This window comes from Erinaceus europaeus, chromosome 9 (genome assembly GCF_950295315.1).
Source record: "Erinaceus europaeus chromosome 9, mEriEur2.1, whole genome shotgun sequence".
In the NCBI taxonomy this organism is placed as follows: Eukaryota; Metazoa; Chordata; class Mammalia; order Eulipotyphla; family Erinaceidae; genus Erinaceus; species Erinaceus europaeus.
In genome coordinates this window covers 8,214,601-8,241,525 of record NC_080170.1, presented here as the reverse complement: position 1 = coordinate 8,241,525, position 26,925 = coordinate 8,214,601, and the positions used below count along the sequence as shown (strand labels likewise).

General features: G+C 52.3%; 1 protein-coding gene across 1 annotated transcript; it reads right to left on the bottom strand.

The window, feature by feature from the left end:
* Positions 1-12,723: 12,723 nt before the first annotated feature.
* Positions 12,724-26,878, bottom strand: BNIP1 (BCL2 interacting protein 1). The gene is made up of 6 exons (XM_007520829.3): positions 26,753-26,878; positions 22,647-22,739; positions 19,562-19,653; positions 18,023-18,124; positions 15,894-16,012; positions 12,724-14,604 (listed from the first exon to the last, which is right to left on the bottom strand). The coding sequence occupies exons 1-6, from the start codon at positions 26,834-26,836 to the stop codon at positions 14,408-14,410; spliced, it is 687 nt and encodes a 228-aa protein (XP_007520891.2). The 5' UTR covers positions 26,837-26,878; the 3' UTR covers positions 12,724-14,407.
* Positions 26,879-26,925: the final 47 nt, after the last annotated feature.

Sequence of the window (26,925 nt, the reverse complement as noted above, 5' to 3'; positions counted from 1 at the left end):
ACAGGCAGTAAAGTAGATCTGCAAGGTGTATATTTTTCTCTACCCCTCTGTATCTTCCCTCCACTTCTAAATTTCTCTCTGTCCTATCCAATAAAAATGGGGGGAAATGGCAAAAAAAAAAAAAAAAAAAACTGTTGTAAAACAGCTTCACTGTCAAATAAAACACAACAATAAAAGCAAAAGATGACATTGCCAAACCAGATGGGATCGAGAAGGGTCTGAGTGCCATCTGTGCCTGAGCCTCCCTGTCTCCCCCCCAGTGTGAAGCTCAAGGAGTCTGATGCTTGCTAGAAATGAAACCAAGCCCTTGCTTGATGCCGTCTAAGTACCGGGCCTAGCTGGAGAGTAGAGATTGTTAACCCTGACAGTGTCCCTAACCCACCCCAAGTGATGGACTGTTAGAGGCCCTGTGGGAATCATCTTCAAAGCCAGCGAGCCTGGGATAAGCAATGGTATGCAGAAGTGGGGTGCGTCCCCTCCCTCCAGCCAGTTGGCTTACTCTCGTGGGGTTGGGGTATGCGTTCCACAGCTGTGCAGGCAGAAGGCTGAGCTCAAGATGCAGGGCTCCAGCACCTCAATTCTTTCACCCGCAGCCTCTGGGGCCTGCAGTCCAGAGTCCAGTGCAGGGTGAGCACAGGGGCTGCAGCAGGTGAGGCCTCACCAGCGGTCAGCTCCAGGCCTGGACGCTCACTCCTTCTTGGGTTCCTAATCTTTGCTCCAGAAACCTTGGTGATTCTGTGCTGGGTTGTGCTGAGTGCTGCCATTCTCTTCAGAGGGCATTGGGACGTCAGGTGTTTTCAGTGCCAAGGATCGTGGAGTAGTGGAGATACACGGGCACTGAGCCCCAGCAACAACCTCTAAAGATAGAAAAAGCACAACCAAGCAGAGAGGATTGCTCATTGATGAACACAGTCAAAACACGGGCCATAGGGAGTCGGGCAGTAGCGCAGTGGGTTAAGCACAAGTGGCGCAAAGCCCAAGGACCTGCGTAAGGATCCTGGTTTGAGTCCTCGGCTCCTCACCTGCAGGGGAGTCACTTCACAAGTGGTGAAGCAGGTCTGCAGGTGTCTATCTTTCTCTCCCCCTCTCTGTCTTCCCCTCCTCTCTCCATTTCTCTCTGTCCTATCCAACAATGACGACATCAACAACAACAATAACTGCAACAATAAAAAACAACAAGGGCAACAAAAGGGAATAAATAAATATTTTTAAAAAACACACGGGCCATGTGGGGAAAGCATAAACATCACCATGCACAAAGGCCTGGGGCCAAGCCTCCAACTTACACATCTAGGAGGGAACCTTCAGGAGTGGTGGATGAGTGCTACAGGTGTCTCTCTCCCTCTCTTCTCCTCTCCCTCTCTGTTTCTCTCTGTCTCTATTAGAAAAAAAAATCGGGCCAGATGGTAGCACACTGGGTGAAGTGCACATAGTACGAAGCACAGGGATCCCAGTTCGAGCCCCCGGCTCTCCACCTTGGCGGGGGGTCACTTCACAAGTGGTGAAGCAGGTCTGTAGGTGTCTGTCTTTCCCCCACCCTCTCAATTTCTCTCCATCCTATCCAACAACAACAACAATAATAACAATGGAAAAAATGATTCATAGTGCTGGCACTGAGCCCCAGCAATAACCCTGGAGGCGAAAAGGAGGAGGAGAAGGAGAAGGAGGAAGAGGAGGTTGCCACCCGAAGGAGTGGATTTGTCATGTAGGTGTGAGCCCCAACAATAACTCTGGTGGCAAAAATCAATCAATCAATCAAAATAATGGCCATAGCAGTACCATGACAAGGAACAAAAGCATGCCAGCCAGATGTGTCAGGACAAAGGTTTCTGTGTCTCTGTGTCAAGTAGGACACTCATTTCTGAAGCTGAGATCCTCACAGACGATCCCAGGCAGGTGGGATGTGTGTGTGTGTGTGTGTGTGTGTGTGTGTGTGTGTGTACACACACTTTGAACCCATACATCCTTGAGTTCTGCTTACCAGATTCATGACCTTGGCCAAGACCAGCTGCCCCGCTGTCAGGGCTCATTTTTTTTTGGGGGGGGGTGACAAGATGGTGTAGAAGGACTCAGTAAGTGGTACTGACAGTTGTTAAAGGATTTGGGAATTATTGAACAGTGTTTGTGTAATCTGAGCTGAGCTAAAAAATAAAAGTTGTTCGCTACATCTGGTAAACCACTTGGTTTGACAGTTTCTTGCATGAGGTTTCACCAGGGGCGTGAGAGATAGCTCACCTGGTCGGACACACACCTTGCTATGCCTGGGACCCTGGTTTGAGCCCGGGCCCCACATGGGAACACCCTGGACAGCACCAAGGGAACTCTAGCAGTGACAGAGCACTGTGGAGTATTTCTCCCTCGCTCTCTTTCTTTACTTTCTCTCTCTCCGAAAACATGAAGAGGGACTGGGAGATGGTTCACCGGTAGAGCACACGGTTCACTCACCATGCTCGAAGACTGGGGTCCAAGCCTCCAGCACCTCGGGAGACCACCATGCATGTGGAGAAGTTTCAGGAGGGGGAGCAGTGTTGAAGTGTCCCTCCTCTATGTGTCTCTTTACTTCTCTTTGGAAGAGGGAGAGATAAGTGGGGAGAAGCCCCCATGAAGTCCCCAGACAAAAGAGGAAAAAAGAAAAAGAGAGGGCAGGGAAGACAGCATCATGGTTATGCAGACAGACTCTCATGCCTGAGGCTCTAAAGTCCCAGGTTCAATCCCCTGCACCACCATAAGCCAGAGCTGAGTAGTGCTCTGGTGTCTCTATCTCTTACCTATCTTTCTGAGTTTCTCATCAAAATGAAGCAAATAAAAACTATTTTAAAACAAAACAAGAAGAAGAAGAAGGAGCAGGAAGAGGAGGAGGAGGAGGAGGAGGAGGAGGAGGAGAAGAAGAAAAAGAAGAAGAAGAAGAAGAAGGAGAAGGAGAAGGAGAGGGAGAGGGAGAGGGAGAGGGAGAGGGAGAGGGAGAGGGAGAGGGAGAGGGAGAGGGAGAGGGAGAGGGAGAGGGAGAGGGAGAAGGAGAAGGAGAAGGAGAAGAAGAAGAAGAAGAAATGGAGGGGGGGGGGGAATGGCACCAGGGCAGTGGCTCAGCGAGTACAGGAGGCCCTGGATTTATTCCCTGGGTGATATTCCCTGGGGGCACCTCCAGTGTCAACTGAGCATGTCAGTGTTGTCCTTCCCTTATCATCTTGACCTCTTCCCAAGCCCAGAAAGGAAAAGGCGGTAGGCAAGACCAGCCTGCAAAGGGGGAGGCCCCAAGCCAGAGAGGTGGGGGCTGGAGCTTTGCTGGGTTCTATATTTACCCATCTGTGGGCCGGGGCGGGGGGGGGGGGGGGGGCTCCATGTAACCTCAGCCCTGTTCCCCAGATCCCAGGGGCACCAACCTCTGGACAGGAAGCCTTCTCTCAGGCAAGGCTGGGGCAGCAGTTGCACTTCCACAAGGAAAACTTCTACCAAGCAACTTTTCTGTGTGACAGCACACAGGTGCCAAGGAGTCTGGCAGCACCCTGGTTTGGAGGTCAGGGGCTCTCTTCAAGGCTCAGATCCATCCAAAGGGACGGGAAGGGCATCTGTAGCTCTGGGACCTCCATCGGAGGTGTCATCCCCACCCTCTGCTGAGGACTCAGCTGTCTCCCCTGAACTCTGCTCCCGGAAGTCGCGATGACCTTGAAGCTGAGGCTTCAAAGCCCGTGGATCAGAGCAGCCTGTGAGTCTCTGGGGACCCCATATTCACAGCCGCTCACAGGATACAACAGCTGAGCCTCTTCAGGGCCCCCTTGAAGCCAGCAGTGAGGCTGCACCTGGAAAGGACCCCAGGCCACAGCCAGGCACTTGGGAGTCGGGAGGAGCGCAGCGGGTTAAGGGCACATGGTGCAAAGCGCAAGGACCAGAGTAAGGATCCCGGTTCGAGCCCCCTCCTGCAGGGGAGTCACTTCACAGTGAAGCAGGTCTGCAGGTGTCTATCTTTCTCTCCCCCTACCTGTCTTCCCCTCCTCTCTCCATTCCTTTCAGTCCTATCCAACAACAATGACATCAACAACAACAACAATAATAACTACAACGATAAAAAAAAAAGGAAGGATGTACTTCCTACTCCAGTGACCAGTGACAGGTCCCCAAGAAGAGGCTGACTGGGGGAGTCCTAGCAGATCGAGAGCCCCGGAAGAAAAACACATCTGTGGCACTTGGAAAGCTGCAGCAGACCCCCTGTCTGTGACCAGTGTTCAAGGAAGGGAAGCCTAGGACCAGGAGCACCCACCCCCTCTCCCCACATCCACTCGCTCACTCACTTGTCCTTGTCATCATGCTGCTCGCTGTCACCGAGAGTCACTGAAGACGAGGTCCCACTGGGCTGAGCTCACTCTGGTCCTACCAGGCTAATATTGGGTTTTTGGTGCAGTGCCAGGGGATGAACTCAGGGTCCTGTGCACACACAGTTAGTTCCATGGAGTGCCGCCACCCCCCCCCCCAGCGGTTCAATTTTCATTCTCTCACATTGTGAACTTATTTATTTTGGATAGAGATGGAGAAATCTAGAGGGGAGGGGTGAGGAGGGAGAAAGGGAGACACCTGCAGCACTGCTTTGGCCCTCCTGAAGCTTCCTGCCTGCAGGTGGAGACTGGGGACTAGGGACTCGAACCTGGGTCCTTGCACACTGTAACATGAGTGTTCAGCTGCACGGGCCACCACCCGGCCCCTCCATGTTCGTTCTCTGTTTCTGAGAGAGTTGGTGGAAGGAGAGGAGAGAGAGGGAGAGACACCATTGCCTCACACCACCACCCATGGAGTCCCACCATGGCCATTCATGGCGCAAAAGAATTCGATGCCACCTCACCACTGAGGATGGCGATTATCAAAAGGACAAGAAATCCTAACAGTTGGGGTGACTGGGGAGAAGAGGGCTCCTGTGCAGTTGGTCAGAATGCCACTGTGGGCAGCCATGATGGGGAAAAGTCTAGAGGGTCCTCAGAAAGTTAAACTAGAACTATCATGTGTCCAGCTGGACTCCTGTTCACCTACTGCATGTGCACGGTGGACTATTACTCAGCCATGAAAAAGGAAGAACTGCTGTTTGCGGCCAATACACAGGACCTGGTGCTCAGGGAAATAAGCCAGAGACAGACAGAAAGAAAGACAGACACTGCATGGCCACTCATATGTGGCAACTAAAGGTAACATGGTAGGAAGAAAGCACAGGGTGTCCGGGGAGAGAGTGGTGGTGGGGGGAGTGGGGAGACCCCATTCGGAGGCCGCCATCTTCCAGTGTCCAGACCAGCAGGCGTAGGGATGAGTAGAGAGTGAAGGGAGTCTAGCTCCTCACGCTGGGTTGTGTACTTACCAGATCACTGACTCAGTGCTTTGAGACAAGACTGCAAAAAGGAAATGAGGGGCCAGGCGGTGACACACATTATGGTGCACAAAGCCCCAGGTTCAAGCCCCTGGTCCCCATCTATGGGAGGGGACGGTGTTTTATGAGCCGTGAAGCATGGCTGCAAGTCTTCCCCCCTCCTTCCCTCTCAATTTCTCTCTGTCTCTATCCAAAATTTAAAAAAATAATAAGTAAATAAATATATTTTTTAAATTCTTTTAAAGAGGGAGTCGGGCTGTAGCACAGTGGGTTAAGCACAGGTGGCGCGAAGCACAAGGACCGGTGTAAGGATCCCCGTTCAAGGCCCCGGCTCCCACCTTCAGGGGAGTCGCTTCACAGGCGGGGATGCAGGTCTGCAGGTGTCTGTCTTTCTCTCCCTCTCTCTGTCTTCCCCTCTTCTCTCCATTTCTCTCTGTCCTGTCTAACAACGACGACATCAACAACAACAACAATAATAACTACAACAACAATGAAAAACAACAAGGGTAACAAAAGGGAAAATAAATTTAAAAAACTAAAAATAAACTTTAAAAAAATTCTTTTAAAGAAAAGGAAATGGGGGGGAAGGCAGTGGCACACCTGGTTAAACACACACATTACAGAGCACAAGGACCCAGGTTCAAGCCCCACTGCTTCGACCTACAGGGGAAAAGCTTCATGAGTGGTAGAAGCAGGGCTGCAAGTGTTTCTGTCTTTCCTTCTCTATCTCCTCCTCCCTTCTAAATTTCTACCTCTATCCAATAATAATATTAAAAGAGATAAAAAAAAAAAAAGGAAATGGCAGCCTGCATGAGGGGCTGGAAATGGAGGTTACGGGCAGTGATCTCCATGTATTGCTTTTAGAGATTGACTGATTGATGGATGGATTAAGAGATAACAAACCAAAGGATCCATTGCTGTGGTGTGTGCAGTGCCAGGAGCTGAACTCGGGACCTCACATGTTGGAGTCCTGGGTTCTGCTGTTGTACCATCCCCAGGCAACCGAAGTGCGATTCATACAGCCGCCTCTCCCCAATTAGTGCATGGCTGCAGCCAGTAACAAACAGAAAATTCTTTTTTTTTTTTTTTTGGCTCCAGGGTTATTGCTAGGCCTCGGGTGCTGGCACTGAGAATCCACTGCTCCTGGAGGCTATTTTCCCCCCATTTTTGTTGCCTTTTTTGCTCTTGTTGTTATTACTATTGTTATTGTTGTTATTGATGTCATTGTTGTTGGATAGGACAGAGAGAAATGGAGAGAGGAGGGGAAGACAGAGAGGGGGAGAGAAAGATAGACACCTGCAGACCTGCTTCACCGCCTGTGAAGCGATTCCCCTGCAGGTGGGGAGCCGGGGCCTTGAACCAGGATCCTTATGCCAGTCCTTGCGCTTTGTGCCACCTGTGCTTAACCCGCTGCGCTACCACCCGACTCCCCCAAACACAAAATTCTGTGTCAGGTCTATTTCAACAAAACAGGGCGTGTGTGCGCGCGCGCGCACGTGTGTGCACCTGTGTGTGCATGTTTGTGTGTGTGCGAGTGTGCGTGTTTGTGTGTGTGTGTGTGTGTGTGTGTGTGTGTGTGTGTGTGTGTGTGTGTGTGTGAAATCTGCTGTTGAACTGGTTCTGCTGGCTGACTTTTCCCTTTAATGTCCCCGGATGCCCTTTGGCCATTTGACCAACTGTTCCATCCCGAGTCCTTGTCTTTGCCTGAGTGCTGTACCCCCCCCCCCCCCGCCACCGCCACCCCCAATAAATCCCTCAAGGGGGAGCTTAGGACCCTCTGGTCTGGGAGTGAGCACAGAGGCCATGGGGAGCTCTGGATGTGGGCTGTGTCCTCTGTCACCGTTGCCTGTCTCTCAGTTGCAGGTGGTGCACACAGAGAGGTGGTCCCCGACCCGGCACGAGACCGGCAAGAGCACAGTCGGAACCCAGGCCTCCCTGCCATGGGCCTGGCAGGGCAAATGTGAGCACTGAGTGAGCCGTGCCAGGTCCTGGGGCTCCGCTGCTGGGGGGTGGGGGTGGGGGTGGGGGGACGGATGGAACAGGCCCTCCCCCGGCCCCCATCCTACAGTCCTTCACTCCTGCCACACTATCTCTTAGATTAGCCCCCTGGCTATTTTTGTTCTGCCCTTGCTGGGGAGGGAGACAGCCAGGCCCGGGCGCAGACAGGGCCTCTAGGAGACCACCACAAGCTGTGGAGGGAGCAGGGCGTCCTAAGTCCTGTCTCCTTATGTTTGTGGGGGTGTGGGGGGTGGCTGTGCATGCACGTGCCCAGGACGCACCCAGCGCCTCACCCTCGAGCTCAATGGCTGAGCCACCTGCCTGGGCAGGTTTTCATCCATTTTTGTTTGCAGAGCTGGGGCATAAAGCCTAGGACCAGGGCGCATGCGTATCTCCAGCGCTCAGCAGCCTCCTGGAGGTTGGTCTATGCTGTCACTCGTTATTTTAGGAGGAGCGGGGGAGAGAGGTAGACAGGGAGGACAGAGGAGACACCACAGCACTGCTCCACCACTCAAGGACCTTCCTCTGGTGCCATCTATGGTGTTCCCATGTGGTACTGGGGCTCAGACCCAGAGCCTTGTACGAGTTAAGGCATGTGCTCCCTCTTGGTGAGCTATCTCCCAACTCCACTTTTCATTCTTATATTTCATTTTATATTCTTTTTAAAAATTTTTTTTAAAGTACAGTTACCTCCTCAGTGTTTTATTTATTTATTCCCTTTTGTTGTTTTATTGTGGTAGTTATCACTGCTTTTGTTGTTGTTGGATATGACAGAGAGAAATGGAGAGAGGAGGGTAAGACAGAGAGGGGGAGAGAAAGACAGACACCTGCAGACCTGCTTCACCGCTTGTGAAGCGACTCCCCTGCAGGTGGGGAGTCGGGGCTCGAACCGGGATCCTTATGCCGGTGCTTGTGCTTTGCGCCACCTGTGCTTAACCCGCTGCGCTACCGCCCGACTCCCTTCATTTTATATTCTTAAAAACTATTTTGGGGGGCCAGGCAGTGATGCACCCAATTGAACGCACCCATTACCACGTGCAAGGACCGAGGTTAGAGCCCCCAGCCCCTACCTGTAGGGGGAAGCTTCAGGAGTGGTTGTTGTAATTTAACTTAAAAAGGATTTGTGGGGCTGCTGCAGCATGTGAAAGGATTCACAGCGGGGAGCTGGGAACGGGTTTAAACAATACAAGGTTTATTAGGGTGACACAGATAAAAGGCAAAATAAGCACTTATCATCAGGGGTTAAGGGTACGCTAGGTTCATGAAGTCTGAGTATAGTTATCAAAGTGTAGTCCCATAAGATAAACAATGATCAGCTCTGGTAAAGGTTGCTCCTGGCTGTAGAGGTGTCTAAAAGTTTACCGGCTAGCAGAGTCACGCGTGTTCAGTTCCCCGGAGAAGGAGCCATGGCGGATACTCCACCGAGATGCTTCTGACCAGGAGAAGGAGCAGCAGCCACAGAGAGCAACCTGCTCCAAGTCCCTGCTTTACACCTGCCCCTCTGTGAAGCACCTCCTCAGGGTGACGTCTTTGTGTGCTACTAGTCCCAAACTCCTGCTGGGGTCACGACAGGTGGTGAAGCAGGTCTGCAGGCGCCTCTCTTTCTCTCTCCCTCTTTCATCTCAATTCCTATTAATAAAACAGGAAGGAAAAAAAAAAAAACACCAGGAGCAGTGGTTTCATAGTGCTGGCACCAAGCCCCAGCAATAACCCTGGTGACAATAAAATATATATTTAAGGGAGTCCGGTGGTAGCGCAGTGGGTTAAGCACACATGGTACAAAGCACAAGGACCGGGCATAAGGATCCCGGTTCAAGCCCCTGGCTCCCCACCTGCAGGGGAGTTGCTTCACAGACGGTGAAGCAGGTCTGCAGGTGTCTGTCTTTCTCTCCCCCTGTCTTCCCCTCCTCTCTCCATTTCTCTCTGTCCTATCCAAAAACAACAATAATAATAACAACCACCATAAACAACAAGGGCAACAAAAGGGGGGAAAAGCTATATATATGATAGAAATCAAGCGGGAAGCAGGAGATATAGAGACACCTGTAGCACCACTTTACCACTCATGAAGCTTCTCCCCTGCAAGTGGGGGACCAGGGGGGGAAGAGAGTTGAACCCCGATCGTTGTGCTTTACTGAGTGTGCCGCCGCCCAGCCCGCGCCCCAACCACCACTTTTATTTCCTTAGAAATCAAAGTCCCCCACCCCCAGGCTTTTATTTTTCTTCTTTCCTCACCAAAGCTTTGCTGGGCCTTCATGCCCGCCCACAGCTCCTGGAGGAAGATAGGAGGGAAGAGAGGAGAGAGCGAGAGATGGGGATGGTGGAGGGAGATCACAGCATTGCTCCACAGCTCATGACAACCCCCGTGCAGGGGCTCCCATGAGGTGTCCAGAGGCTGGGACCTGCGGCCCGGGTCCTGAGAAGGTGTGCGCTCCTGCGTGAGCCATCTCCATCTCCTGCTTCCTCCCAGGTCAGGCCTGTGCTCAAAGCGAACCTCCTCACAGAGCCAAGTCACACTGAGTTAGCCAGCTACATCCGCAAGCTTTTCTAAGATCTATTTTTTTTATTATTTATTTTCTTTTTTTTTGCCCTTGTTTATTGTTGTAATTATCGTTTTGTTGGTGATGTCGTTGTTGGATAGGACAGAGAGAAATGGAGAGAGGAGGGGAAGGCAGAGAGGGGGAGAGAAAGACAGACACCTGCAGACCTGCTTCACCGCCAGTGAAGTGACTCCCCTGAAGGTGGGGGGCTGGGGGCTCGAACCGGGATCCTTACACTGGTCCTTGCCCTTCACACCACATGTGCTTAACCCGCTGCACTACTGCAAGGCCCCCGGTTATCTAAGATTTATTAACTGATAAATGGGGGTGCTGGAGGGACCCGAACCATCGCTCTGGCACACCTGATGCCAGGGCTCAGGGATCAGGCATGTCTTTGATATCTGATTACTATAAAAAATGGCGACTAATCCCTAGCACTGCAAAAACGGTATCATCTGTTTTCCATCTACACCATGCCTCGGCCTCGTGTGAGCTTAATGTGCAGCTTGGCGATACGAGAATCCGGCATGAAGCCCAGCCAGTCTATCTTGGCGTTACTCTCGATCGCACCCTGTCATTTCATGATCATCTCATAAAAACTGCAGCAAAGGTGGGCGCGAGGAATCACATCATTGCAAGACTGGCCAGCTCCTCATGGGGCGCGAGCGCTTCCACACTACGATCATCCTCTCTGGCATTATGCTATTCCACTGCAGAATACTGTGCCCCAGTATGGTTCCGTAGCCTCCATGTCCACTTGGTCGATTCCAAATTATATTCCTCCATGAGGATCATTTCTGGAACCATCCGTTCCACCCCGGTCCCATGGCTGCCAGTTCTTAGCAACATCGCCCCGCCAGATATTCGTCGGGATGTGGCATCATCTAAGTTCATTTCCCATGTCTACGCTCGACCGGACCTGCCAATATACGCAGATATCTTTGCCCACCCTGTCCAACGCTTGACATCTCGTCACCCAATCTGGTCCCCTACGCCTACACTGAACTTCTCTGTTCCAGTCTCTTGGAAACAGAGTTGGCAGTCAGCTGAGGTCAAGAACAAACACCTCATCACAGACCCCTGCAAGCGTCAACCCGGCTTTGACCTAGCACGTTATGATCGGGCCCTCCTCAATCGCTATCGAACAGGCCATGGCCAGTGCGCTGCTATGTTCCATCGCTGGGGAGCCAGAGACGACCCGAACTGCCCCTGCGGCTCCAGACAGACTATGACCCACACAGTCAACGACTGCCACCTCTCCAGATTCAAAGGAGGTCTCGAAACTTTACATCAGGCTCAACCTGACGCTGTTGACTGGCTACGGAAGAAGGGCAAACGCTAGAAGGGATCAGGCAGTGGCATACCTGGTTGACTGCATGTTATCATACACAAAGACCCGGGGTTCAAGCCCCCAGTCCTCACCTGCAAGGGGGAAGCTTCATGAGCAGTGAAGTATGGCTCAGGTGTCACTGTCTTCCTCTTTACTCCCTCTCAATTCCTCTAACAAATACATATTTTTAAATATTTATTTACTCCCTTTTGTTGTCCTTGTTTTATTGTTATAGTTATTATTGTTGTTATCATTATTGGAGAGAAATGGAGAGAGGAGGGGAAGACAGAGAAGGGGAAAGATAAGACACCTGCAGACCTGCTTCACCACCTGTGAAGTGACTCCCCTGCAGGTGGGAAGCCAGGGGCTCAAACCGGGATCCTGACGCCGGTCCTTGCACTTTGTGCCACCTGCGCTTAACCCGCTGCGCTACCGCCTGACTCCCATAAATATTTTTTTTAACAAGTGATGCCGGGAGGCAGGCAGTAGTGCACCAGTTTAAGCACACATAGTCAGAAGCTCAAGGAGTGGCACAAGGTTCCCAGTTCAAGCCCCCGACTCCCCATCTGCAGGGGGATCACCGCAAACGGTGAAGCCGTTGTATAGAGGTGTCTTATCTTTCTCTCCCCTCGGTCTTCCCCTCCTCTCTCAATTCCTCTCTGTCTTATCCAACAACAACAATAACAGCAATAACAACAATGGAAAAAAAAAAAAAAGATAGCCTCCAGGAGCAGTGGATTCGTGGTGCAGGCACCAAGGCCCAGCCATAACCCAGGAGAAAGAAAGAAACAGTGATAGTAGGACTCAAACTCAGTTTCACGTTTCAGTCATCCAATGCCTTATCCACTGTGCCACCTCCCAGGCCATACTCTAGCCCCCACCCTCCACCACCACCCACGTCTTCCAATGTGACTTAGTAAGTCCCCACTCCCCCACATACTCTCAGTCCCAAGAACTCAGGGACCCTTTGTTATGTTCTCAGGTACAGAGCAATGGCTCAGTAAACCTTTCTTTTTAATATATATATATATATATATATATATATATATATATATATATATAATTTATTTATTACTGGATAGAGGCAGATAGAAACGGAAAGTGCATGGGGAGATAGAGAGACACCCCTGCAGCCCTGCTTCACCACTCATGAAGCTTTCCCCCTGCAGGTGGGGATCAGGGGCTTGAACCTGGGTCCTTGCGCACTGTCATGTGAGCTCTCAACCAGGTGCGCCACCGCCCGGCCCCTAAACATTTCCTGAAGGAGAAGAACTCTCTGCCTCCTCTCCTCATCAGCGAAGCGAGACTGAAAGGTCATTTAGGAAACGTCACCTACAGGCCGGGAGATAGCTCAGCATGAGGTCCTGAGTTCAATCCCCGGCAGCACAGGTACCGCAGTGATGCCTGGTCCTGGCTTTCCTCCTTTTTCATTAATAAATAACATCTTAAGGAGAAAAAAAAAAAAAAGGAAAAGGAAAAATCTTCTGAAACACAAGAGGGAGACACAAACCTTGTTTATTTATTTTATTAAATTGTTTGAAACCTGGTGTTTGAACAAATCCCTAAGAGCATTTTAGACAGACTGGCGGACACAGACCAGACACATGGCAAGAACCACAGAGTGAATGTCAACACTGCCCCCTCCTGGCTGCAGGTCGGCATGGCCACTTTCCTAGAGCCGGCTGGCAGACTTCCTCCCACCATGTGGTGTTTTCCAAGGGGTAGAGTCCAGCCCCACCTTGAGGAGGCGGTAGGGACAGAGGAACAAAGTGCCAAGGGGTGGACTCCAGGGGGTGGCGAGCCCCCATGTTTCCAGGCTGACACTGAACAGGGAGCCGTGAGAAGCACCAGCGAGCTACACGGACTCCGTGGCCTCCACTGGGAGCGGCCAGCCTGGTCTGCCCAGGCCCCCAACTGTGCTTTCTTGTCGCTTCCTCTATGAACAAGAGCCGAGCCGGCACGGTGTGCGTGGAGCCCAGAACTGCCAAGGGACGAGGCACGGCACGCCACCCGAGCGTGCGGACAGGAGAACACTGACTGCCCTCTGCTCGGAACCGCCAGTTAAGCAAGTTGGTCTATGACTCGGTCCTGTGACAGGTGGCTCTTCCTCACAAGGGCCCAAGAGCTGACACCCTCTGCTTGGAGCATCCGGTGCCCAGGCCGGCTCTCCCTGAAGCCCCAGCTGTTTGCTGCAGGAGACCTTGGTACCCAGCAGCCTGGCACTGCGTTCTAGGCCGATTCTCACATGGCTTCTAGGAGGGTCTGCTCGGACGATCGTCCCCACTGGACAGGGCTGAGGAGGAACTGAGAACTGGTGGCAGACGGTGGCTTGCCCAGGGTCATGCCAGTGTCAGTGCCGATACTTGGGGCCAGGTCTTTGAACAGGTCTTGGAGGCCAGTGTTCCTTCCTCTTCCCAGCTCTGTTCCCCACATCCCTCCCTGGCCTGTGGGGCTGAGAAAGTGGGGGAGCCGAGGCTTCACACAGCACCTCAGCCAGGCCTACGGCACCGGGATCACAAGTGTCTCCTGGCCTGGCCTAAGCTGGGCTCAGTCCTCTGACCCCAACAGAACTCGGGGCCCAGACAGGCCGCAGCTTCTGGCTGGCTCTGCCTGCCCGGGTTATACTTAGCTCTGGGCCTGCGGGAAGAAGGCACAGCTGGCCCAAGGCACCTCCGGGCCCCAGAGGAAGGCTGTCTGCCTCAGCGACCTGCTGGGGTGAGCCTGCAGTGGGGGTGGAGGTGCTCCCCTTTCCTTCGGGGCTGTAGGACCCCGTTCTTGTTCCTGTAACCGTCCGCCCTCAGTTCCTGCTCGAGCAGCCTGGGTACCAATACACAGTCCAGAGGGTTTGCTGCTCCAGGCAAAGGCGGGCGGGCCACCCTGGTGGGCAGGCAGGCTTAATCAGGGGATGCACATAGGCTTTCGGCATCATTTCCCTCTCCCCTCTCTCTTCCTCCACTGGATGTGACACGAAGGCCACAGTGGGAGGCAGAGGGCATCCTCAAACCCTACGGGGCAGCCACCCGGGGGCAGCGGCCCGTGCAGTCTGCCAGCGTCCCCGAAACAGGCCTCCCTCTCCACGGGCCGGCCGTGTGTGGGTGCCAGGAGGCCGCGTCCCACCTGACCTGCTGGGCAGCGCGGAGCCTGGTGGGATCCGGGCACAGGAGCTCAGAGGGCAAAGGCGGCAGCAGGCGGGTCTCACAGGAACGGGAAGAGTCGCTTCTTGATGATGTAGAGGACCGTGGCCAGGAAGAGGGCCAGTGCGAGGAAGATGAGCAGCTTGTCCGTCAGCTCCCGGCGGTTGTACTTGGTGATGAGCTTCCGCCCCAGCTGGATGGTTCCCGACATGGACTTAAATTCTTCGTTCGCATCCAGGATCGTCCTCGAGGAATTGACTGAAACAAAAGTGAAGGGGGGCTGACTCCAGGTGGGGTGCGACTGGGGGCGGGCCAGGGGACACACACGCCTCCCCCCAGCTCTGGGGCAGCCACAATCACACCACGTGGCAAAGCGGGGGCACGGGGCAGCAAAGACAGGCACGGGGGCTGCGCTGTGGCGAACCCGGGTGAGCACGCTTGTTACAATGCGCAAGGCTCCAGGTTCAAGGCCCCAGTCCCCACCTGCAGGGGGGGGGGAATCTTCATGAGCGGTGAAGCAGGGCTGCTGGTGTCTCTCTCTCCCTCTCTATCCTGTATTCCCCTCTCAACTTCTGTCTCTATCCAAAATAAACTTAAAAAAAAAAAAACCAAAAACCCACAAGGATAGGCACCAGGACTCCATCTGACTCAGGGAGTCCCACGGTTTGTACACAACATCAGAGGCCGTGACCGGGAGTCCGGGAACCTGGACACCACCCGGGCAAAGGCACCACACACCCGTTAGGACTGTGCCACTGGGAGGTGCCACAGGCAGGAGCCCCCAGCTACAAAGCGGGCCCAGGTGAGAACAGGCACCGTGAGGCTGGGGCAGGGGCAGGAGCCAGGAAGCACCTGGCCTTTCTGGCTGTAGGGTGTGTCCAGCAGTCAGGTCTGCTCTTTGTGGGGTCATGAGAGGCCAAGGAGGGGTGGGTCTGCCTTGCCCCAAGACTCACAGTCCCAGGACACTGCTTCCCAGAGGTGCTCTCCTTGCTCTGAGCACTGTGGAAACTAAGAGGAGGCGCAGGGCCCTTGGGGCTCGTGTGCCCAGGCACCTAGCTGACTTCCAAGAGTGCTGGCTTCTGGACCTGATGCCACGGAGGAGGGGTGAGCGGGCATGAGTCTGCTAGAAGGACAGTGGGCATCATCACAGCCGCCAAGGAGGAGCCGTGGCGGGAGGGAGGGCGGGCGAGGTGTGAGAGGTGCGGGGATGAGGCTGCTGTCTGCGCAAACAGAAGGCGCGTGCGTGGACCGCCTCGACCTGGCAGATCTCAGGCAGATGTAAAAGAAAACCGAGGAAAAGGCTTCGGCTATCGTCTTCCGGCCCCCACATCCAACTGAGGTCTGGGGGGGATTTCTGACTTCCTGGAGGTCGCTGGGGCTGCTGCTGAGGGCAGACATTTGCCGGAATGTGGGAGCTCTCCCCTGGTGACCCTCAAAAGCAAACAGAGCAACAAGAGCAGCAGATCCCACTCTGCGAGGACCAGGCTGGGACAGGGCTCTGACACCCCCATTCCCAGGAGACGCTCCCTGCCCTGAGCCGCCTTTACCCAGGGACTGCATGGCCTCCTCGCTCTGCTGGACCTGCTGGGACATCATCCTGCTGATGCCCATGAGGTTCTCTGTGATGGTGCTGGACGTCTGGGCCAGGCTCTCTTTGGTGGTTTTCCTACAAATCAAGAGTGGGAGGAGGGCTGTCAGCGAAAGCCTGGCTGCAAAACAGCCCCGTGTTCAGATGAGAGCGCGCTTCTCGGCTATCAAACCGCAACGTGGTTTGCAAGGCCGGCGACGACGCTGTGCTGGGGCCGCACCGTGGAAGCCAGCTGGCGGGGGGAGCAGCCCCTCTCAGGCAGCTTTGCAATGTGCACTAGCAACCTCAGAAGAGTCCCTGCCTTTGACCCAGGAGTCGACCTCCCTGGGAAGCTCTCCGAAGAAACTATCTAAAATGTGGACACGGCCTTATATTCTAAGATGTGCCCTGCCCTGTGAATGATGATACTGAAAAACTAGAAATGTAAACACACAGGAATGGAATCAGTCGATACTAGGAGATACTATATACTAGTAAAATCTTGTTTAAATGACTTTTTTTTCTTTTTAAGCAGGAAAATTATCTGCTCAGTACCACATGAAGGATACTAAATTTTACTTATGATATAATGTTTTAAAAACAGACTTCGGCAGTCGGGCGGTAGCACAGTGGGTTAAGGGCACGTGGCGCAAAGCGCAGGGACCGGCGTAAGGATCCTGGTTCGAGCCCCCGGGCTCCCCACCTGCAGGGGAGTCGCTTCACAGGCGGTGAAACAGGTCTGCAGGTGCCAGTCTTTCCCGTTTTCTGTCTTCCCCTCCTCTCTCCATTTCTCTCTGTCCTAACTAACAACATCAATAACAACAAAAATAATAACTACAACAATAAAGAAAACAAGGGCAACAACAGAGAAAATAAATTAAAAAAATGAATTAAAATAAAAAAATCTCGTGGTCCCTTTCCTCCTCCCCCTCCCCCTCTGACAGCTACCGTGTTTCTCAGAGTCCAAGAGTTGTTTTTGTTGTGTTCTGGCAGTTCACTTGCTCTGTTTGATTTTCTGCATGTGGTATGCTATCAGTTTGTAAATATATATTTGTGAAAGAAACAACACTGTGAAGAAGCAATATGTCAAAATGTTCTCAATATGACTATGATCTGCTTTCTTTACCCCCCCCTCCCCCCCTTTTTTTTGCCACCAGGGTTATCAATGGCGCTGGGGGCCGGCACTATGAATCCACTGCTCCTAGAGGCCTTTATTTTTTTTTTCCATTTTATTGGAAAGGACAAAGAGAAATTGAGAGAGGAGGGGGAGGTAGAGAGGGAGAGAGGAAGACAGACACCTGCAGACCTGCTTCACCACTTGTGAAACCACCCATCTGCAGGTAGGGAGCTGGGGGCCCGAACTGGGATCCTTGCGCTTCGTACTATGTGCACTTAACCCAGTGCGCCACCATCCGGCCCCCACCATGGTCTGTTTTCATTTTGTAATTCACACTTTTAGTGATCTACTACAAATAAACATGCATTAAAAATATTGGGTTAGGGAGTCGGGCTGTAGCACAGCGGGTTAAGCACGGGTGGTGCAAAGCGCAAGGACCCATGTTAAGAATCCCGGTTCGAGCCCCTGGCTCCCCACCTGCAGGGCAGTCGCTTCACAAGCAGTGAAGCAGGTCTGCAGGTGTCTATCTTTCTCTCCCCCTCTCCGTCTTCCCCTCTTCTCTCCATTTCTCTCTGTCCTATCCAACAACGAAGACAGACAACAATAATAACTACAACAATAAAACAACAAGGGCAACAAAAAGGGAATAAATAAATAAATAAATATTAAAAAAAGAAATATTGGGTTGTGGGAAAAGTTATGATGGATTTTTTTGCATAAAAAAACAGGAAAAAAAGTCATGATTTTTCTGACAACCCAATATTACGAGACACCTGCTCTCCAGCCCATGTTGGTAAGACACACTTCACAACTTAACTTGTTTTCTTGCCAATACACTCCTTTTCCGAAAACAGAAAAGTGTCACATATAATAAAGTGAAATGCCAAGTTTAAGCTGAAAACAGGAGGGGTTCCCGACAGTGGGGGTTGCAGCTTGCTAACTGCTCTCCATTTCCGTCCTAAGAGCCGAGGAAGACAAGAACGCTCAGGTACCTCTGCCTCAAGAGGTCTCCTCCCCTGAGAAGCTCCGCTTTCTCCACATTGTCGATGGCGATTTTGCAGGTGAGATTGGCTTTCCTCCATGAGGTCTGGTTGCTGGAATGAGAAACGTCGTGCGTGAGTTCCCGGTGACTCTACCGTGCTGTTCAAATTGACAGCAGCTCTTCGTTTGGGCAAGGGGGGCGGAAGACGAAGTCACTCAGGTTCCCAGCATCCTTCTCCTCTGGACCCTGGCCATCATCCGGGGCTGCCCCTCTCTCCACGCAGCCAGAGTGGCAGTCTGGGCAAGGTGGCTGCTGGATGCAGGGTAACATCCGAACTCCCACTCGGAACTGTGAGGTCTCAGTCTGCCCAGTTCCCTTAAACGGTCCACTGTGTTCTGTGGACTCTGGTCCTGGACAACCATCCCTTACCTGCCTTTGCTCCACTGGTTCCTAGAACCAGTCTGTGGCCCGTTAGCTGCTCAATCAATATGTGATGAAGGATGTAGAAGAAAGGAAGGAAGGAAGGAAGAAAGAAAGAAAGTCATCTTTACTATGTCGCCAGAATCTGCTGTTTTTCACAGACCACACGCTGTTGAACACAGACGCCCTGCCCAGTAGGACCCTGGTGTGACAAGATCCATTTACATTCCGGGCTGTATTCCTTCCTGAGAGACAATGCAAACTGGGGGGACAGCTCCCAGGCTCCCCATTGCCTCTGATTGATGGGCTGTCTGAAAGTTCTCTTAGCCCCTGAGAATCAGACCTTGGGCTAGAACTCAGCAGCTGGCTCGGGTCTGCTGTGTGCTGAAGAAGTCACACGGGGTTGTGATTCGACACCAGGGGGAGTCTCCTGACAGAGCTTCTATGCTGAAAATGCTCAAGGTGCCACCAGGGAGGTAGCTGAGGGGGTAAAGCACTGGACTCGGAGGCGTGAAATGCTCAGTTTGGCCTCTGGCATCAAACATGCCACAGCGGTGCTCTGGTTCTCTCACACACTTTCATTATTATTATTATTTTAAATCATATTGAAGAAAAACAAAAGTGCTCAAAGAAGCTCTCAGACCCTCAACAGAAGCCACTGTGCCGTCTCAGCCCTGATATGGGAAAACAATGCATTTCAGATTCTCTGCAAGTGGGGGAAGATAGCATAATGGTTAGACAAAGAGGCTCTCGTGCCTGAGGTTCTAAAGTCTGCAGGTGCCTGCAGGTGTCTATCCTTCTCTCCTCCTCTGTCTTCCCCTCCTCTCTCCATTTCTCTCTGTCCTATCCAACAACGCCATCAATAACAACAATAATAACCACAACAATGATAAAACAACGAGGCAGCAAAAAAAGGGGAAAATAAATAAATAAAATATTTAAAAAGGAAAGCACCTTGTAACACAGAAGCAACCACTTTGGGTGGCTGTTCATAAGCTCCACACTGGCACCTGCCTGTCCCCGGCCCTGGCTGTGAGGACGGCTGAGCCCGAGAGAACATGGAGTCTGTGTAGAAGCGAAAGTGAAGGCGACAGGGCAGCCCTGTCGGGAGAGGCAGGGCCCCGCCTACCTGAGCATCTGCTTTTTGTGATTCTCCACCTCCTGGAGCAGAACTTGCTTCTCGGACTCTCTGTCTTGCTCTTTCGCAGACTGTTCCAGTTCCTGAGGGGAAAACAGCTCTATGTTAAAATGGCCGTGTGTGTGTGTGTGTGTGTGTGACTGTGTGTGTGTGTGTGTGTGACTGTGTGTGTGTGTGTGTGTGTGTGTGTGAGTGTGTGTGAGTGTGTGTGTGACTGTGTGTGTGTGTGTGTGAGTGTGTGTGTGAATGTGTGTGACTGTGTGTGAGTGTGTGTGAGAGTGTGTGTGTGTGGGTGTGTGTGAGAGTGTGTGTGTGAGTGTGTGTGTATGTGTTTGTGAGTGTGTGTGTGACTGTGTGTGTGTGTGTGTGAGTGTGTGTGTGTGAGTGTGTGTGAGTGTGTGTGAGTGTGTGTGTGAGTGTGTGTGTGTGAGTGTGTGTGTGAGTGTGTGTATGTGAGTGTGTGTGAGAGTGTGTGAGTGTGTGTGTGTGAGTGTGTGTGTGTGAGTGTGTGGTGTGTGTGTGGTGTGTGTGAGTGTGTGTGAGTGTCTGAGTGTGTGTGTGTGCGTGTGAGTGTGTGTGTGTGAGTGTGTGTGTGTGTGAGTGTGTGAGTGTGTGTGTGTGTGAGTGTGTGTGTGTGAGTGTGTGTGAATGTGTGTGTGTGAGTGTGTGTGAGTGTGACTGAGTGTGTGTGTGTGATTATGTGTGTGTGTGAGTGTGTATGTGAGTGTGTGTGTGTGTGTGAGTCTGAGTGTGTGTCTCTGTGTGTGTGTGTGTGTGTGTGTGTGTGTGTGTCTCCCGTGTCTACCCTGGCAAGACCTCAGGTGTGTCATTTACTGCTCCAGGTCAACTTTTTAAAAAAATTACTTTATTGGGGCCGGGTGGTGGCGCACCTGGTTGAGCAACATGTTACACAGGAAAAGGACCCGGGTTCAAGTCCCTGGCCCCCACCTGCAGGGGGAAAGCTTTGCCAATGGTAAAGCAGGGCTGCAGGTGTCTCCTTCCCTCTTGATTTCTGGCTGTCTCTATCCAATAAGTAAAGATAATAAAAAATTTTTTAAAAAATTACTTTATTTACCCTTTTGTTGCCCTTGGGTTTCTTTTTTTATTGTTCTTGCAGTTCTTATTGTTATTGATGTTGTTGTTGTTGGATAGGACAGAGAGAAATGGAGAGAGGAGGGGAAGACAGAGAGGGGGAGAGAAAGACAGACACCTGCAGACCTGCTTCACCGCCTGTGAAGCGCCTCCCCTGCAGGTGGGGTGATGGAGGCCTGAACCGGGATCCTTATGCTGGTCCTTGTGCTTCGCGCCATGTGCACTTAACCCGCTGCACTACCTCTGGACTCCCTCTTTCTCTTTTCTATCTACCTGCTCCCTTCCAATTTCTGTTTCTGTTGAAAAATAAAAATCAGTATTATGGGGGCCAGGCAGTAGCACTGTGGGGCACTTAACCCACTGCGTTACGCCCGACCCCTTCCAGGTTAACTTTTTCATGCCTTTTATTTCATTGCCTTTTATAAACAGAGAGAGACCAGAGGAGCGATACCACAGCATGCTCCACTGTCCCTGGTGTTTTCCCTGGCACAGTCCATGGTGCCCCCAGTGGTGCCAGGGTTTGAATCCAGGTCCCGAACATGGCAGAGAGCACACCCTACCAGGTGAGCTGTGTCCCTCCCCCACCACCACTTAAAGAGACTTGATTTTTTTAAAAATATTTGTATTTATCTCATTTATTCATTTTGGGTAGAGACAAGAGACCAATTGAGAAAAAGTAGCAGAGAGGAAGAGAGACACCTGTAGCCTTGCTTCACTATTTGCGAAGCTGATTTCCTGCCGATGGGGACCAGGGGCTTGAACCAAGGTCTTGATGATTTGCAACGTGTGCACTCTACTGGATGCACCACCACCTGGCCCCCTCAAAAAGACCATAAACAGGGGGCCAGGCGGTGGTGCACCTGGTTAAGGGCACACATTACAATGTGCAAGGACCTGGGTTCGAGCCCACTTGCCGGGGAAAAGCTTCACGAGTGGTGAAGCAGGACTGCTGCAGGCGCCTCTCCGTCTCCTTCCCTCTCTATCTCCACCTCCGCTCTCAATTTCTGTCTCTAGCCAATAATAAATAAGTAGAGAAATTTTAAAAAGAAATTGTTAAGGGAGAGAGAGAGACAGACTATAGACGTCGAGACACAGAACTGGAGAGCACTTCTATTTCTGGGGAGGCCACGTGACAGCACACGGCACCCTCCCAGGAAAGAACGCTGGGAGATCCAGGTGACAGGTTCACGAGCGGCCTTTGGGATATGTAGCCGAGTTTATAAGAAAGGAAGAGCAAATTCCAGGCTCCCAAAATGAGAAAGGAACTCAGGAGTCAGGGTGGGACCTGTGCCTCCTGGCCAGCCCCGAGTGGACATGGGTGGCTCCTAGACTTCTATGCCTGAAATGCAGCGGTGCGGTGATTACAGCTAGGAGCCGGCTAAGCCCACTCGTGGACATCACAGGAACATCCAACTCCTACCCGTTTCTTCCAAGTTGTCGGATGAGTCATGGTGTAATTTTTTTCCTGTGCTTTTCAATATTATTACTATTTACTTTCCCTTTCATTGCCCTTGTTTTTATTGTTGTTGTAGTTATTGTTGGTTGTTGCTGATGCTGTTGTTGGATAGGACAGAGAGAGATGGAGAGAGGAGGAGAAGACAGAGAGGGGGAGAGACAGACAGACACCCGCAGACCTGCTTCACCGCCTGTGAAGCGACTTCCCCTGCGGGTGGGGAGCCGGGGGCTCGAACCAGGATCCTTCCACCGGTCCTTGCGCTTCACGCCACATGTGCTTAACCCGCTGCGCTACCGCCCGACCCCCTTCCTGACCCCCTTCCTATGCTTTTCTATGCAAAAAAAAAGTATCACAACTTTTCCAAAGCCCAATAAGAACGGGGGGGGGGGGGGTGTCCCCTATCGTCTGCTTGTCAGCCTAGCTGGCAGTGCTGTGCACGTCAGCGTTCCTCGCAGAGACCCCTACTGTCGATAAAACGTCTAGTGACAGCCATGGGCAGCTCTCGGGACCCACTTCCGAGCCTCTCACCTGGATTCTGTGCCGCAACTGCTGAAACTTCTCTTTCACTTTACTGTTCAGCTCGGTAAGAGCGCTCAGTGGTCCTGAACAGTCCCGGATGTCCTAGGAGACATTGAAAAGGCGAGGAGGATGGGAGTCGGGCGGTAGCGCAGCGGGTTAAGCGCAAGTGGCGCAAAGCACAAGGACCGGCATAAGGACCCCGGTTCAAACCCCAGCTCCCCACCTGCAGGGGAGTCTCTTCACAGGCGGTGAAGCAGGTCTGCAGGTGTCTATCTTTCTCTCCTCCTCTCTGTCTTCCCCTCCTCTCTCTGTTTCTCTCTGTCCTATCCAACAACGATGACAACAACAATAATAACTACAACAATAAAACAACAAGGGCAACAAAAGGGAATAAATAAATAAAATAAAATATTTTTTAAAATGTCTTTAAAAAAAAAAAAAGAAAGAAAGAAAAGGCGAGGAGGCCGTGGGTTGAGGCAGTGAAATGAGAAGGCGCCATCTGACGCTGAGTTGGCTTAGACCACAAGTGCCATTGTTCTACGCTAAGAATTCGCCCTGACCTCCGCTGCTTACCTCTGCCACACGAGCAAGCGCATCACTTTCATTCTCCGCCCTCTTTTGATTTTGCCTCCAGGGTTATCGCTGGGGCTGGGCGCCTGCACTGTTCCTGGCGCCCATCTTTTTAATTATGTTTTTTTTTCCATTGTTGTTGCTGCTGCTACTGTTGTTAAATAGGACAGAGAGAAATGGAGAGAGGAGGGGAAGACAGAGAGGGGGAGAGAAACAGACACCTGCAGACCTGCTTCACCGCCTGTGAAGCGACTCCCCTGCAGGTGGGGAGCCGGGGGCTCGAACCAGGATCCTTACACTTCACACTATGCGTGCTTAGCCTTTTGCACGACCGCCTGGCCCCCTCAACCCCCCCTTTTTTTGTCCCCCAGAGCACTGCTCAGCTCTGGCTTATGGTGGTGCAGGAGACTGAATCTGGGACTTCGGAGCCTCAGGCTTGAGAGTCTGTTTGCACAACCATTATGCTGGCTACCCCTGCCCTACCCTCTTTATCCTCAAGCAGGTAATAAGAAGACACATAATGAACTGTGTCTTATTAGTTCCCAAGGCTCAACAAAACGCTAAGCAACAGAATGCTGGCCAGGAGGGAAAGCTTAACGCTGCCCGCAGTCTAACGAGAATGGGCGCGCAAGGCTGGCACGTAAGATCCTTCACACGTACGAGGGCCCAGGCTCAACCTCTGGCAGCCCAGTCCCCAGGCCCCTTCACCTCGATGTGCATGTACGGATGTCACACACTTAGCAGAAGTGCTGGAACACAACGGTGTGCAAGGACCTAGCTACAATCAGCCTTTCTCGCTAACAATCACTCGCTAACAAAAACTCCAATGGGAGCAAGAATAGAAAGGGAGTTCAACATTTTTTTTTTTTTGCCTCCAGGGTAATCTCTGGGGCTCGGTACCTGCAGTACAAATCCACTGCTCCTGGAGGCCTTTTTTTGTTTGTTTGTTTTTGTTTTCCATTTTTGTTGCCCTTGTTGTTGGATAGGACAGAGAGAAATGGAGAGAGGAGGGGAAGACAGAGAGGGGGAGAGAAAGACAGACACCTGCAGACCTGCTTCACCGCCTGTGAAGTGGCCCCCTTGCAGGTGGGGAGCCGGGGGCTTGAACTGGGATCCTTACAACGGGTCCTTGCGCTTTGCGCCACCTGCGCTTAACCCTCTGTGCCACTGCCCTGCCCTTAGTCCAACAGTTTTACTGTGATTAGACATGGGAGTATTTCACAAACTCAGTTACATGAACAAAGAGTTATCTTTTGTACAAATTGTAATTTTTTTTTCTAGAATAGGCCCAGAAGGCTTATCAGTGAAACATGGGAGAAATGATGCGCTAGACACTGAGGTGTTCGCACCAAGCTCTCTCACTTGTTCTCTGGCTTCCTCAGTAAATAACATTCCCTTGCACCACCTGATAGACCACTCATCTGTTTGATTTGACACATGGTTTCTGTGGGAATCACCACTTACCTCCCTCTCGCAGCAATCTGTGTCTGCGTGGTATGTTGAGTAACTTTACTGGAAATGAAACGATCTGTCGGGGCCAGGCAGGTGGTGGCGCACCTGGTTAAGTGCACACACTACAGTGTGCAATCCCGGGTTAAAGCCCCTGGTCCCCACCTGCAGGGGGAAAGCTTCACAAGTGGTGAAGTAGGTCTGCAGGTGTCTCTCTCTCCCTCTTTTTCTCCCGCTTGCCTCTCAATTTCTCTCTGTCTCTATCCAATAATAAAAATAAACTTAAAAAACTTTATATAGGAGTTGGGCGGTAGCACACGTGACATGAAGCGCAAGGACTGGCCTAAGGATCTTAGTTCGAGCCCCCAGCTCTCTGCAGCTCCCCACCTGCAGGGAAGTCGCTTCACAGGCGGTGAAGCAGGTCTGCAGTTGTCTATCTTTCTCTCCCCCTCTGTCTTCCCCTCCTCTCTCCATTTCTTCTCTGTGCTATCAAACAACAACAACAACAGCTATAATAACTACAAGGGCAATAAAATAGGAAAAATGGCCCCCAGGAGCAGTGGATTTGTAGTGCAGGCACCGAGCCCCAGCGATAACCCTGGAGGCAAAAAAAAAAAAAAAAAAACTATGTCTACAATCAAACTATAAAACATAGAGTTTATTTTTGCTAAAACTAAGGAACCATTTCCACACCACTTTCTTTTTAGTGCCACCAGGATTATCACTGGGTCTCAGCACCCGCACAACTTAATTCATCATTCCCAGAGGCCATCCCCCCAGCCCCTCCCCTTTTTTTCCTAATAGGATAGAGAAAAGTTGAGAGGGCAGGGGGAGATAGTGCGGGAGAGAAACAGAAGCTTGTGAAGCTTCCCCCCTGCACGTGGGCCGGGGTAACTGGGTGTGCTTAACCAAATGTGCCACTGCCCAGCACCCCCCCCCCCCATTTCTACATTTCTAACTCTTGCCTATCCCAAGCAATAAATCAACTGGCTTATTATTGCACAACTACCTTCTATTCCTTATTTTTACGTTTTATTTATAAAAAAGGAAACATTGACAAAACCATAGGATAAGGGGGTACAACTCCACCCTGTTCCCACCATCAGAACTCCGTATCCCATGCCCTCCCCTGACAGCTTTCCTGGTCTGCAGTGAGTCCGCATAAATTCACAATGAAATAGTGTGTGCTTAGACTTAGACACCCTCCTCACCTACTTCCTATTACACTTCCCCCACTCACTCCAAAGCTAACCTCATCAAAGCAAGGACTGCAAAAGCTGAGTAAGGGCAAGAGACTGGCAGACTTTAACGGTGACTCTTGAGTCACTGTCAGGCCACCCCATCCGCTGGGGCTGTACTCGGGGAGTCCTGAGATTCCCACACAGACATGACGGGCCTAGGCCTCGAATAAATCCCTCTCTCCACGTTACCGGTCATCTCTATCAGGAACTACCTTCTATTCTTAAAAGGCCCAAGCACCCTTGTCAACGGCCCCATCTGTTACAGGGAGGCGGAGAGAGGCCGTGTGAAGGCGGTTTCCCTGGGTGGACTTTGCCCATCTGCGCCCAGTTTTGCCACTACCTGGCTTTTATGATTATTACTATATCTATTGATTTTCCCTTTTGTTGCCCTTGTTGTTTTTATTGCTGCTGTTGTCGATGTCGTCGTTGCTGGATAGGACAGAGAGAAATGGAGAGAGGAGGGGAAGACAGACAGGGGGGAGAGAAAGACAGACACCCGCAGACCTGCTTCCCCGCCCGTGAAGCGACTCCCCTGCAGGTGGGGAGCCAGGGGCTCGAACCAGGATCCTTCCTCCGGTCCTTGCGCTTTGCGCCTCCTGCGCTGAACCCGCCCGACCCCCGACCTGCCGTTTGTGACCGGGACCGGCCCGTGGCCGCATCTCCTCTCTCGCAGTCACACGGCTCCCGCCCGGCTCGCGTTCAGGCCCCGGGAGCCTCCCCCGGCGCTTCGCGGCCCGCAGGCGGGTCTGAGCCCAGGGGCCCCGGGCTGCGCCACGTCCCCAGGCGGGAGTCGGGGGCAGGAGCGGGGGGGCCCTCGAGCGGGCGGGCGGGCGGGCGGAGACGGTCGCCGGCTACCTGGATGAGCGCCTTCACCTGCAGGTCGAACCTGACGATCTCCTGGCTGCAGATGCGGACGTGCACGTCCCGGGCGGCCGCCATGCTGCGCGCGGCGCGACTACGGCGGCGGCGGGGCCCAGACTCCAGCGCTCCGCCCCGCCCCGCCCGCCCCGCTCCGCCCCGCCCCGCTC

Coding starts and splice junctions, on each gene's coding strand:
- BNIP1 (XM_007520829.3), bottom strand. CDS start 26,836: ATGGCGGCCGCCCGGGACGTGCACGTCCGCATCTGCAGCCAGGAGATC. Junction 19,654..22,646: donor AGTTGCGGCACAGAATCCAG/GTGAGAGGCTCG, acceptor TTTTCCCCTCAG/GAACTGGAACAGTCTGCGAA. Junction 14,605..15,893: donor GGAGGCCATGCAGTCCCTGG/GTAAAGGCGGCT, acceptor CTTTTGTTTCAG/TCAATTCCTCGAGGACGATC.